The 13436-nt window shown below is 49.6% G+C and overlaps 6 protein-coding genes across 6 annotated transcripts; 4 read left to right on the top strand and 2 right to left on the bottom strand.

Annotated features, from left to right (window-relative positions):
- Positions 1 to 1048: 1048 nt before the first annotated feature.
- Positions 1049 to 1860, bottom strand: ASPBRDRAFT_660588 (uncharacterized protein; the record flags this gene model as incomplete). Its single annotated transcript, XM_067628643.1, has 2 exons — positions 1049 to 1662; positions 1782 to 1860. 2 exons carry the CDS (start codon positions 1858 to 1860, stop codon positions 1049 to 1051), a joined length of 693 nt encoding a protein of 230 aa, XP_067475267.1.
- Positions 1861 to 3108: 1248 nt separating this feature from the next.
- ASPBRDRAFT_134553 (uncharacterized protein) lies at positions 3109 to 3678 on the top strand (the record flags this gene model as incomplete). The annotated part of the gene is made up of 4 exons (XM_067618620.1): positions 3109 to 3163; positions 3223 to 3291; positions 3345 to 3498; positions 3561 to 3678. The coding sequence occupies 4 exons, from the start codon at positions 3109 to 3111 to the stop codon at positions 3676 to 3678; spliced, it is 396 nt and encodes a 131-aa protein (XP_067475266.1).
- A 1818-nt stretch (positions 3679 to 5496) lies between these two features.
- Positions 5497 to 6372, top strand: ASPBRDRAFT_210425 (alpha/beta hydrolase; the record flags this gene model as incomplete). Its single annotated transcript, XM_067621903.1, has 2 exons — positions 5497 to 5907; positions 5959 to 6372. The coding sequence occupies 2 exons, from the start codon at positions 5497 to 5499 to the stop codon at positions 6313 to 6315; spliced, it is 768 nt and encodes a 255-aa protein (XP_067475265.1). The 3' UTR covers positions 6316 to 6372.
- A 208-nt stretch (positions 6373 to 6580) lies between these two features.
- ASPBRDRAFT_199713 (uncharacterized protein) lies at positions 6581 to 7312 on the top strand (the record flags this gene model as incomplete). Its single annotated transcript, XM_067621361.1, has 1 exon — positions 6581 to 7312. The coding sequence occupies one exon, from the start codon at positions 6581 to 6583 to the stop codon at positions 7310 to 7312; it is 732 nt and encodes a 243-aa protein (XP_067475264.1).
- A 1359-nt stretch (positions 7313 to 8671) lies between these two features.
- ASPBRDRAFT_134805 (ankyrin repeat domain-containing protein) lies at positions 8672 to 10219 on the top strand (the record flags this gene model as incomplete). The annotated part of the gene is made up of 2 exons (XM_067618644.1): positions 8672 to 9765; positions 9838 to 10219. The coding sequence occupies 2 exons, from the start codon at positions 8672 to 8674 to the stop codon at positions 10217 to 10219; spliced, it is 1476 nt and encodes a 491-aa protein (XP_067475263.1).
- Positions 10220 to 10503: 284 nt separating this feature from the next.
- Positions 10504 to 13121, bottom strand: ASPBRDRAFT_134582 (uncharacterized protein; the record flags this gene model as incomplete). Its single annotated transcript, XM_067618623.1, has 9 exons — positions 10504 to 10793; positions 10852 to 10992; positions 11054 to 11373; positions 11428 to 11598; positions 11653 to 11998; positions 12062 to 12278; positions 12335 to 12484; positions 12549 to 12689; positions 13014 to 13121. The coding sequence occupies 9 exons, from the start codon at positions 13119 to 13121 to the stop codon at positions 10504 to 10506; spliced, it is 1884 nt and encodes a 627-aa protein (XP_067475262.1).
- Between the last annotated feature and the right edge of the window lie 315 nt (positions 13122 to 13436).

Here is a 13436-nt window from a genome sequence, read left to right as displayed (position 1 = left end):
AATTAAGTGGCCGTAGGCACTCCGCCTTAGTTAATATTATATTTTTAGTTTATTAGTTTCTATATAGTTTTATAGAGCTAGAGCCGGGCTTATAACCTATTAGGAGTGTTCTACTAGTAGGAAGTAAGAATATAAAGAAATATAAGTATTATATTGCTATCTAGAGATTGCGCTGTGAGAGACGTGTAGGAGAGGTACCTAGTGTGGCGCTAGCTAACCATGTGACCAAGCCTACTAGTATTACTGCCTCAACAACTAATCAAGATTAGGACATAGTAACGGTGCATTGACATTTCTGATTGATATGATTGATATCAGTTGCTCACGATAGTCCCCAATGTTACTACTCAGAAGAAGTTCACGAGGTATAAATATTTACCTTAGATGCACTTTTACCAAGATACACTTATAGATTGTAAACAATGTTCCCTAACCAGAAAGGTTTCCTCGGATCTACCCACTGCCAGGATCGGAAACTACTCCCGAGCTCAACCTTTCTTCACCGCGTTCCGAGAACTCGCGAATCCGATTCCGTACCCGTTGTTTTCCGAGTCCGCTTCCGATAACTAGCGTGCATTATCCGTTTACAGGTAGGATGGAAATGATGGGGGAGAGTAATTTAACTAGTGTAGTTTATCTATATTGGACTGAGGTATTAATATAAAGTTACTCGAGGATTACATTCTGTGTGTGCTAGTGGGATGGAAGGGATTACTCGATGATGGGACGCACATGTTGTTTTTACGGCTTTGGCGTTTACGTGGTGTCCTTTGTTGTTTCACTTCAGAAGGATGCTCAATAGGAGCATGTTCCGTGGTATGAAACTATCTCATCATTATTATTGGACAAGGCTAGGCTCAATCGAGATACACATTGGATCATTCCTGGTGTTTGGGGGTTACCCACGGAGTGATTGATTCGTGTAGAAAAGAAAGAAAAAAGCAATCTTCACAACTTTCCCATCCAACGATGCCCAGTCATAGCACAAGTATGGAGTTGTCAGGTGTATTGCGTTCCCCATCACATATTTCTGCCCAGTCTAAAAACCTCACTGTGGCTTTTCCTTCGCGGGCCCTGCAAAGTGAAGAATCTTGAACGCAAATTGGGGATAGCCACTTAGAAGCTTGCAAAAGCTGCCATTGGACCTTAGGCTCTCAAGATGATAAGCTGCAAAATGGGCAAAGTATGAGACCAACGGGTTGTCCTCCTTGAATTTGGACATAGCATGCCACGCAGCCGTAATAAAAGCTGGTAACATGTGTTCCCAATTGTCTCCCATCCCGGCCATGATTCTCTTCACGTGTGTGATCGCAAGGCTTCCTAACTCCGAAATATCATATTTGTCGCAAAAAAGGTAGAGATCAATATCATTCACAATGGAATTGGTTATCTTGCATTCCGTAGATTGCTCGTGGTTGGATGTGCACTTGATCTCCCTCTTCTGATGGTCCGCTTTTTCGGGGTATTCTCCGGTATATGCCCACCCGACGAAAGCAGAGAGTATGCTAGCATCTGTATTCATGCAGACATAATTGCCTAATGCTTTCTCTATCTGAGATTTGTAAAGGGCAGGGCACTTGGATTTGAGGAGACCCGCGTGAACTTTGAATTCTATCACAGGATATTTGGAGCCGAGAACGATCACATTGGTTTGAAGAACGTCTGTAAAAAGGCCCGCAGAGCTGGCTACTACTGGACTTATATATTAGCAACCTCGCTCAAGCAGTATGTTGGACTCTTCTCTGAGCCTACATTCCTGTCGGGTGGGTACATTATCTCACCAGGCTTGCTTTGGTTATCGCGATCATTTTCTGCATATGTCCCCTTACGTTTCTCGGGGATGGATTGGCGTTTACTCATCATGAAAGACGAAGCTCAAGTGAGTCTTTTCACCTTTCTTGGTGGGTAAAGGGCCAGAAGCAGAACGCGTTGAGAAAAGAGTAGGGAAGGTGGGAGTAGCGAGGAGCAGGATTTCTAGAGTGAGGAGTTTAGTCTTCTACTACTATAAAATTTTTCACCTATTCACTGACTTGGATTTCTTGACAGGTTTTCGAGGACTTGCTACTTCCGACGATAATACGTCTCTTAGTAACACTACTGTTCAAATAGCATAGTCAAACCTCCCATTCACTTTGTAGGCTTCCCTCCTGGGTTTCCGTAAGCATTGAATCGATGTACCCATATTAATATCGAGAGTTACTAGTCGTGCTAAATCTCTTGATTCTCTATCTTGCTTGGATACATTTGTGTGTACTCCAGTCTTTGATTGACCGACTTATGCTACAGTATTCCGAAAGTCACTCTGTGCAAGTGTGAGGCCTCCTGAGCTGATCTTCCGCTCAATACAACGATGCCTCGTCGTGTGCTATCTCTGAGTCTCCAATCCTGTAGTATCATGCTACATATCAAGAAGCAGAGTGCTAGTGGGAGGAAGCCATATTTTATGAGGACATAACCAACCAGTGAATAGTTAACTAGTTAGTTAGTTGGTCGGTTATGTACACAACTGACTCAGCAATGCACTGATCAGTGTTCAAGTGATGTAGTGCCTCAGGCAAAAACAACGATGTATGGCCTGAGGCCAAAACCAGCCGGGCAAGGGCCGTGACCTACTTTGCTTCGTGTTTTGTGGGATCGCCTTCAACGCGTGGGTGTCTTGCCTTGGTCCCACAGTGTGAACCGAGGTTCTTGGCAATTCTACTTGAGCGAGTCATAATCTCTTGTGAATCCATTACGGTACAGACAAGCATCATATCAAAGCTTGGCGATCAATGGTCCTAAAAGTAAATTCGGGACGGTGCGCGGTTGAGCTGCATCTTTGGCCTTTTGCAACCCTGCCACTATTTCCTCCCCAGCACGTGCGTAGATGTGAATATAAGCTTAAAATTTGCCCAGTACTCGGCCGAGTCATGGGCAGCAATACACGTGGCCCTGGTAGTCTTGCAGCCCGCTGGGATCGTCGAGATTGTCGAAATATGATGTCATGGCATTATTCAGCATGGTGGGGTTGTACTTAGTTATCGATTTGCCTTTAACCTCGCGGCAGCTTCAGGCAGGCTGGCTATTGGGAACATTCTAGATTCGCTTGATTTGGTAAACGTGCTCAAAATGTCTAATAACAAAGTTGATGTAACCAGATACTCGGAGTTGGATGAGGCAACGGGTATGTCCAACCTTCTCCAGGAGAACAGAGGATGGTATAATGATACTAATTATCCATAGGGGGACGGACGGAGGGTATGGTCCGGAAGGGAGCTATCATTGACAAGTCGGATCAGTTGTGTGCACTAGGTTGGTTGATTGCTTACCTGAACTTCGACTGTTTCTAATACCACTTCTGCCAGTCATGTGCGCCGAGCCACATTCCTGCTCGGCTGTCCACCATCACGGTGAGCAGGATACTGTCGTTTACGCGGCTAAGGGCCATGGTTCTATTGTATTCGATGGGGGAAAGCGGCGCAAAGACCTCTCCCCGGGTGATTTTGCCATCATTCCAGCGTAAGTAGTACGGCCCATACTAAATCGCGTACATGAACTGATTGGGATCTACCTATATGCAGCTACACTGAACACCAGGAGATGAACCAATCAGACAAGGATGTTGAATGGGTTATCACCAGAGCAGGGCGGAAGCCGATCACGGTCAACCTAGAAGGTTGGTCCAATACCTCCAGCTGAGGCTGGACTTGCTGGACTTTACCATGCATGCATCGTGGGTGCATTGTGTGTTAGTCATATACATTAGCGAATGGTGTCGTTTTTGCGTTTTCAGTCCTTTGTAGCAATCCGGACAGCCCTGTGTAATCGTCTTACCCTCAAACAGCTCAGAGCTTCTAGCTGATGGCAGTTATCATGCCCCAGATGAAACGTAGTCCTTGAGTGACAGAACAGAATCCGCATAGAAACGTACCTGAATTCCATGGTGATGATGGAAAATGAAGGAAATCTACCCTTCCTACCAGAGGATTGGAACTTATCCCAATTCAACAAGGAGAACCCCAACAACATGCATAAGCATATTCTCTTCAGGGGAAGGATCCGATGAACCGGTGCAGGAAGTCTCCCAATAGTCAGGTGACAACACATAGCTAAAGCATTTCCTCAACGTGGGATCCAATTCAGAACTTACTCACTTTCCTCTTCTCTCAGGATGCTACTGTTGTAGCCTGGATACTATACTTCTTCCTATCCCATCGATTCACACCTGCAGTTGCCCTATCATCAAGATATGTATACAATCCATGCATACCTGGACAAGATAACAGTGTCTCCAAACAAGCAAAATGATCATTCCATGCTCGTCAACAGTGGCAAGCTCAGAGAATTCAAAGTATCCCACAGCTTCATCGGGTCTGCTCTTGAGTGAGATGTACGGACACATCCTGACGATACTATATGCAAGCAGTGTCAATCTAGTGAGTATTTTGAGGCAGATTTGATGGCTCGAATTACTACCCCAGACCAGTCTCTATCCAAAAAAGGTCCTTGTTTAACTTTAATCGTCTGCAGGCTTTCAAATCAGCTTCGTTCTGACCATATACATCCTTGACTATCATGCCTTACCGGTCATCATACTGCCATGGAAAGGAGCTTATGGCTAGCTTGTGGAGTAATCCCTAGAGTGCCAGACGTGCGAAACCTCATCTGTTGGTGAGAGCCTGGCGTAGCGTACCAACTGTGTTTACGATATTCCATATTCGAATGGCTAATCCGGATGTCCTGTCAGCCCCAAATAAATGTGATGATCAGATTCATCCACCGAGGGAGGCGTCAACGCAAGGATCTTTCACGACCTCTATGCAATACTTCTGGGAAACCGAATGGGATCACTACCTTGCCAGACTGAGTATAGGGTCAATGAGATCCAATATACTCCTTCTACCCCTCTATCGACAAGAGGAAGCAGCAAACACCGTTTCGCCAAGACATAAGCCCAACCGTCCTCGCTTGCTACTCAGTTTGCGTGTTACGACACCTTTAGACCTGCCATGCGCATTTGGGTCATGCAGGCCATGTATGGAATTGAGTCTCCTGTCATGCATGCCAGACGTTACCCATACGTCAAGACTACACCGTGCTCCTACTTCGACAGATTAATGGACGACAGTCCTCACTCAGTGTCAAAATTCCCAAGAGCCTCTAGACCCATTTCATTGACAAAACGGCTTGCGGAGACTGATCGTATAGCGCATCCGTGCGCGCCACGGCATTGGACCGTTCGGCTGTTACTATCCACGCGAGTGGGCTAAGACGGCTGACAGGTGGGTTAACTACAGACTGGTCCAATCATGAACCATCTCTACAATGGGGATAGGACACCATTTCAACACATTGACTCGTGTTGATGATCGCACCCCGTTTAGGGGAGTCGAGACCTGGGGTTCGGAACACCTCGGCAATTGGGTGTTTTTCCTCTCCTTCTGAGGCTTCCCCGCGCTGCTTGAGCCTACAAACTAGTCAATCTTCTGGCACATCTCAATTCTCTAGACTGGCAAAATGGCTTCCGCTCCCACTATTGTCCTGGTTCCTGGCGCATGGTGCACGCCTATTGTCTATGATACTCTGCGTGCTACTCTAACTTCGCGCGGCTTGCCTTCAATAGCAACCGCTCACCCCTCCATTGGTGCGGAGCCACCCTCAAAGACCCTGATCGATGATGTTGCCCACTTGCGGTCCGAGCTAGTCTCGTTGATCGACCAGGGGAAGGATATCATCTTAGTGCTACATTCATACGGTGGAGTCGTCGGATCCGGGGCGGTAGAAGGGCTGGGCAAGGCAGAACGCGCGCAACAGGGACAGGCGGGCGGAGTTGTCCTGGTCGTGTACATGAGCGCGTTTGCTATACCCAAGGGGAAGAGTCTGCTGGATATGCTGGGCGGCCGGTTCTTGCCGTTCATGAAAGCGGAGGTGAGTGCGACGGCATCGCGAAGTTGCGGCGTTGACCTTAACATGATTCAGGGTGATTACGTGCACTGTCTCGGGGGTGCAGAATACGACTTCCATGATATCCCATCGGCCGACAAGGAACTATGGACATCCCGATTGACGCATACGTCTATTGCGGTATTCTCCGGCCCGTCGACCTTTGAGCCCTGGCATGTCATGCCGACTGCGTACATCATCTGCGAGGAAGACCGGGCACTTCCGCCATCGGTGCAGGAGCAGATGGCAGAAATGCTGAATACGAAGTCAATATATCGGTTGAAGAGCTCCCATTCGCCGTATCTGAGCATGCCAGACAGGGTGGCGGATATTCTGGAGGAACTCGCTGGGAAGACTGGAGTTAGTGGTGCGGAAATTGCCGCAAATTTGTGAACGCATATTTCTAGAATTTCTTCTTTCCAAAACATATAAATAGGACGTAAATTCCACCGTCATTTCATGTGCAGATCACCATATAGACATAGAGCACACAGTTGCTGCACCATGCCTGTTTAGCCTCATCAGCTCAGCCTCCGTGGGGCGCCAAGGCAAGGCTGCAGCAATCCTCGGAAAATTATATAAATAGCATGATCCTCCGCAGTAAGCGACCAGACCATTATCTGTCTGCCAGTCTGGAATTAAATCATCATCTAACAATATGCCACCTACAACAAACCCTATTCCCCACATCCACCTCCTCTGCATGGACGAAATATTCATCCATGCCTTTCAATCCATCCTATCCACAACCACCACATCTCCCCAATTCCCCAAAATCACCTTCCACAATTGCTCCCTCTCTTATTTACCCCCCACCATCCACTTCGACGCCATCATCTCTCCAGCCAACTCCTACGGCCGACTAGACGGTGGCTTCGACGACGCCATCTCCCGTGCCTTTTCCCCAACGACAGACTACCTCGCCTTAACCCGCCACGCGCAGGGAATTCTCTACCGCGACTATCGGGGCTACCTACCTCCGGGATCATGCACGCTCATCTCCATCCCGGGGGAGTTTATCCCTCGGTCAAAGAATGTCTGGGGAACCAGGTACCTGGCGCTTTGTCCGACGATGAGAGTGCCGCAGGATGTGCGGTGGGATCGGGAGATTGTGTATGAGTGTGTGTGGAGCTTGTTGTGTGCTGTCGACAGACATAACTCGGATGTTGAGAGGAGCCCAAATGGTCGACAATCGAGGATTGATAGTCTCTTGATGACTCCGTTTGCGACCGGGTGTGGGTTTGTCTCGCCTGAGAAGTGGGCCAAGCAGATGATTCTGGCGCTGAATCATTATATTGATGCGGTGCAAAATCCGCAGAAGTGGTCCTGTTTGGATCTGGGGCAGGCCATGCAGTATTCGAAGGAGGTGGCACGCACTTGGGAGTCATAGTTATAGCCTGGGGTTACTGATGTGGTGTATATCGATGCCCTAGGGGGGGGATAAAGTTGAAGCTGAAGAAAAAGTATTGGGTCTGTGGACATAAAATGCTCACAATTCGTTGATGGTATATACCTGATATGATTAAATGGAAAGAGGAAGTGTAATAAAAAAAAATAAGATGAGGAAGATGCACTCGGTCTGTGGAAATAACATTATGAAGAAAAGGACGAAGTCGAATACGACGCAGCTGAAGAGCATCGATTTGGTGTGTGGAGATGAAAGGCCAACCTTGGTCATTCGTGGTGGCATATTTGGGGATCTTCAATGTGTAAGAGGAATAAAATAAGAGGAAGTGATATCAGCGAGGATGCACTGATAATTCTGTGTGGCTAGGGTTCTCCTCGTCATGAATGGGGTGTCTAAAGACCATAAATTGGCAAGAGAACATTACATGTTGATGATGAAGATGCAGTGGGTGTGTGGAGATGCATTATTCAACCATGGTCCTTCATCAGTGGTGTAAAAAGACATACGTCCTCAATCAGTGGTCGATACTTCATCAGTGCCTATTGTGGCGGTCTTGCTCAACGGAAGTTGCCTTGACGCTGTAAAGAAGCAATTCAACATTTTCTATATACGATACTGCCTGGCAATGCCTGGAAGCGAGACACTATACGAAGTTACCTTGATTTAGCTGGCTTGAGTTATAGATGCTGAACTACTTCGGTACTCAACATGGGCCTTGTTGCCGGCAAGCTCCTTTTCAACGCATGATCGACATGACAACACTGAAACAGATTGCAAAGTTCGACGACAGGAGGAGGATCCGACTCTAAACGATAATCAGCAGCGATGATATACTGCTTCTGAGGAGACTGCCCACGATCTAATGGTGTCTCTCGGATTTCTTTGTCACATCTGTCCAGATGAAACAGCTACCACTGCCCTGGATCTCTTAAAATTTAACCATATCAAAGCCTACGGATACCTCCATAAAGCAACCGCAAAACGAGGATATCTCCAGTCCACCTGCTTCATGCGACGACGAAGCTATCCCACACTTTGTCTCATCATCATTCCTAGCAGCTCTAGATCCTCAACTCCAGACCCAACAACGCAATTGTCCTCTACATCCTACCTACATCGTGGCAACTCCCAAGACAATGACCAATTACGCAATCAGCCCAAATCACCAGTCAACATATCGCATACATCCGTCCCAAGCCATAACTTTACTCACCATACCCCTGTCCGTATATATACCACCATCAATATGATTCTCCTTGGTACTACACGACCATCCAACGTTGCCATCACCAGTCTAGGAGCACTACCACCACCACCACCACCACCACCACCTTCGCCAACATGCCTTGCACACCCAGTCCCTTCAGAAGCCCAGCTCCCAACCCCAGCCCGGCTCTGGAAGCCGTAGCCGAGAAGCTTCGCGTCAGCGGCAGCAGAAGAGTGCTCACCCCGGAAGGCATCGCAGCCCTCTCCACGTCGACGAAGCACATCATCGACAATCTATACACCAACGTGCGCAAGAACTGCTGGACGGACGCCATCTGCGACAACCCAGCCAGCCTCCGGTCCGGACGAATGGACCCCACAGGGAAATGGCACCTTCGCAACCACCACGTTGTCAGCTCCATCGACAACCTCTCGCACGCCATCCAACTCGGCGACATCTCCGACGTCGACTACCACCTCTCCCGTAGTACCATCCCCCTCAACGCCTGCGACCGCGAGGGCAACTCCCTCCTCCACTTAGCCCTCATCTCCGGCCACCTGGGCATCGCCAATCTCCTCCTCGAGAAAGGCGCCAGCCCCTATCATAACTTCAACCCGGAACTGCCCGAGCTCGACCAACTCTTCCAATCCCCCGACCGCGTCGCCCCCCAGCTCGCCCCCATCCGCGTCGAGATCCTCCGCTTACTCCTCCGATCCGGGGCGCCTATCCTGCACTTCCCAACCCTGAACATCCTCTTCGACTCTCCCGCAAACGCCCCGGAATTCCTCAACCTCCTCCTCGACCACCACCCGGAGATCCTCCACGAACGCTCCAAATCCGGCCACACGATCCTCCACTCCGCCGCGGCGTTCGGCACGCCCGAGACATGCGAGTTACTGCTCGCGCGCGCGCCACACCTCCGCACCACATACACAGACTGGGAAGTAACGCCGCTCCACATGGCGATCCTCGAGAAGAACGAGTTAACCGCCTGCTTCCTCATCTCCGCGGATATGACCCTCCAGACCCGTCTCGGATATGACCGCACCGAACTGTTCCTGGCAGCGTGTATGGGGCTGCGGCGCGTGGTTCACTTGCTTCTGTCTTCATCGGCATGTTATGCCTATCCGCCGCAGAAGTGGGTTGCCGATGCGAAGGCTGCGATCCGTGTGGCGCTGTATATGGGCAATACTGAGGTCGTGGATATGATTAGACGGAATTTGGGCTTGTATGTTATCCCCGCTTTCCCCAACACTCTTTATGAAAGGTGTAAGTTATAATGACTGATGTGTATGTGTAGATCATGGCGGTCTTGTCTATCTAGGTTTCTATCCCGGCCTGGACCCACTTCTAGCGTGCGTGGAACTGCGCAGTCTAGGAGGTCGAGGAGTAGACGGGCCACGAGTGTGACGGGTCGTGCCCAGTATCAGCAGCCTGTGGTGGAGGCTGGGAATGCGGCGGCGTCGCAGAGTGGGGATGTCAATGTGAATGTGAATGTGAATGTGCTTGGTCCTGCTGCTGTAATCCCGGGGGTAGATATTCCTCTGGAGGGAATTGAGGATGGCAGGTATGCATTTAGTCTGGATGGCCAGGTTGATTTGTTCTTGAATAGTATAGACGGTAAAGGATGGAGTACTTTGGGGGTTATGGATACGGTCATGGAGAGCATTGAGGAGTTGTGAATTGCATCATGTGGTGGTGGTGGTGGTGAATGCATGGTTCTTTCGGGTCTGGTATCTGGAAAAGGTGTTGCCGAGTCCTTCATTAGTGATAAAAGTTTCCTTTGTATGGGGTGGTGTTATGGATTATTATGGTATCTGCTACCCATCGCTACGTTTCGGTATATCAAATAACCAATTGCAAGAAAAAGTTCTATATTCATATCCAATTCAGAGCAGAGTAATTACCTCAATCCCAACATATTTACTTTCCCAAGAAAACACTATCCACCACATCTGTACAAGAATCATACGTCCTTCACCCCCTTTTCCACAACCACCTGCTGATGAGCCGCCACCGGCTCATCCACACCCGCAACTCCAGCTCCATTGAGATAGAACTCCTGCAGGTCCATATCCTTAGCCGTCTGTTCCCACGTCAACCCTTGCTTCTTAATCAATTTGTGATTCTCCGTGGGCCAGAACGAGCAAATAGCGTAGTACATCACGAAGGCGGTGACAAAGGATAGGATCCATCCGAGGTCGCCCATGCGAGTTGCAGTGGTGGAGACGTTGGCGCCGAGAGAGCCGACGAAACCTATACATGTATTTATTAGCATATGGTATAGTAGTGGAGGATAAAAGGGTAAGCATACCAGGGAATGGCAGCGCAATGGCAATGATGTACGCGATCACGGCTTGGATGTTCCACCCGCCGTGGTATCGGTAGTTTTTGTTGAGTTTTGTGCCGTCGTACAGGGACGAGAGGAAGATGTTGCCCTTGGCGAAGCAGAAGTCTACATTCATTAGCTTATGCCATAATGTTGGGGGTAAATAGGGGATAGGGTATGAACATACACTCGCACACCATGATGGCCACAACGGCACCCATGAACAAGGCATACCCGGACAAAAAGTCCTCGAATTTCGTGGCCGACCGGAGAATCTCCCATGGCACGACGGCCCATGCGAGGATCTGCACGATGTACTGTCCGCGACGCATGTTGATGAATCGCGGGAATAGCATGGAGGAGTCGGCGCCGAAGGAGATCATGTTGGCGGCGATGTTGGTTCCGAGGATCTGTACCAGCCAGGCAAAGGCCACGAGGAACACGGCGAATCGGGTCGTGCCGGACCAGTAGTGGTTCAGGATGAATTCCATCATGTCCCATTGGTTCCTGCGAAATTAGCACGAGTTATACTTGATGGAAGATGTGAACATAGAGGCGTACCAGATATCGGTGCCGTATTTGTTGTTGATGGCAGCTGTCGCTAGGATACCCAGACTCGCCGAGAGCGTCACCGCAATCGGGTTCGAGAGCAATTGGGTCCAGAGCGGAGCGTTGCGCGTGCGTGTCCAACGGCAGTAGTCGGGTTGGTTGGTGATCAACGTGGCCGTATTACTGGTATCATTAGCTTCTGTTTATCTTCTATATTCACCGATGGGAGTAGCTTACCCCAAGCCACTGTTAATACCCGCGATAATCATCCAGGCCGTCTGCGTCGTGGATCGTGATTCAGCCGCGTACATGGTCCCCAGCTGACCCTTGGTGTTGGCCATGGCGAAGATGAACAATCCGAACATGGCCGGCAGGGAAATGAAGGTCTTGAAGATGAAGAACTTGCGCAGCTGGTACGGACGGAAGTGGCAGAAGGGCAGATGCACCAACCAACAGAGGAAGAAGGCCAGCATCTTCTGCGTGGTGATCCCTGCGTTGGTGGGGATGTGGTTGGGGATATCGGTGTAGTGGTGACCGAAGATCGCCCGCAGGATGTTGTACATGTATTCGGCACCAAAGTCCACTGCGAGGGTCAGATATGGCGATCATATTTGGGACTGCATTGTGATAAGCGACTATCACATACTCTGAATGGCAAACCAAACGATGGCCAGCACCGCTCGTGCCCCGACAAAGTAGTAGCTCCCCCACATGCCGAACACGCTGCGTCCGACGCAGGGAAATCCAAGGTGATAGACACTGGCGGCGCGCGAGTTGAAAGCCATGGCGGCGGAGGAGATGACCTGGGAGACGAAGATGACGACAATCGACTGCCACCAGTTGAGACCGATACCGATCATGGTCTACCGAATCAGTATATCATCTAGTAAAAAGACCAAAGACCAAGGCAGAAACATACCGATCCCAAGGTCCAGTTGGTAAAGGAAATGGACCAGTAGAACGAGACATAGTTCCACCAGCGCCAGGCTGCTTCATTAGCACTGGCAATAGCAGGCACTGGGTCAAGTTCAAGACTTACTGCACTGCTCCGGAGGAGTAGGAAGCAGATCTGCAGAGACGGTAAGTTCCAAGTCGCGTGCCGCGCACAGCAGCTACTTAATAGGATTGCCGACCTTCGTTGGACCAGCGCGAGTCCTGGCTGGAATCCAGCTCGAGGGCAGAGACCACCCGACTGCCAAACCTCGCCATGATGTCTTGTTCTGTCTGGACCAGTAGGAAAGACAGAGGACTGCAGTGTAATCGACCCCGGCCACCTAAAGATTGAAAAGAGGCCGCATGGTGCACGGCAGCTGCAGGATTTTATTCCGCGGAGGGGCGTGGCGCCTGAGCACGCGGCGCAAAGATTTCCGCCCACATTTTGCAACTGTGAAGTGATAAGAACAGCAACCAGTGGGGAATGCCTAGAGATAATGGTGGGGAATTCTTATTTTTAACCTTCTTATTGGTTCTATTCCTGCCCTCCTTCACTCCGCCCGTGATAAGCTCTGAGATGGCTGGAACCAACCTTTGCTCGAAGGAGTATAGCAAGAGAGGGTAAGGTTGTAACCCTATTTGTCTCGAGGGTTTATCTTAGTCACGCTGAACCAATCACGGCGTTCCCAGCCACCGACACTAGTCCTAAAGAAGGGTTCAGCCCCGTTCACGAGGCTGTTCGGGTCATCGTTATTGCGGTTTTTGCCCTTCATTCTACATAGTTTCTACCCTTCCTTTTTTTTTTACGAGGATCTCCCGGTCGTGGGTCAACAGTTTATTCCAGTGGGGATAGTATCAGTTGGGCTGGCTTCTCGGTGAATGGCCGAAGTCAGCAGCTATCAGCCATATTGGATGGACCATGCCATGCTGCAGGCCTACTAGTGGCCTGATGGGTCGGGAATAGGCTCGGCTGACGGTTAAGATAACTACTATCTGGAGTGACACCTACCGGTTCAGGATACTAGCAGCAGCTAACAGGGACGGCGTCGAGCATGGAAGCTTTCGAAGCCTTGCTGGAAGACAAAACT

The sequence above is a fragment of the Aspergillus brasiliensis genome (assembly GCF_001889945.1).
Source record: "Aspergillus brasiliensis CBS 101740 unplaced genomic scaffold ASPBRscaffold_14, whole genome shotgun sequence".
Taxonomy (NCBI): domain Eukaryota; kingdom Fungi; phylum Ascomycota; class Eurotiomycetes; order Eurotiales; family Aspergillaceae; genus Aspergillus; species Aspergillus brasiliensis.
The sequence above is the reverse complement of the archived record's forward strand: the minus strand, read 5'-3'. Positions and strand labels throughout refer to the sequence as shown.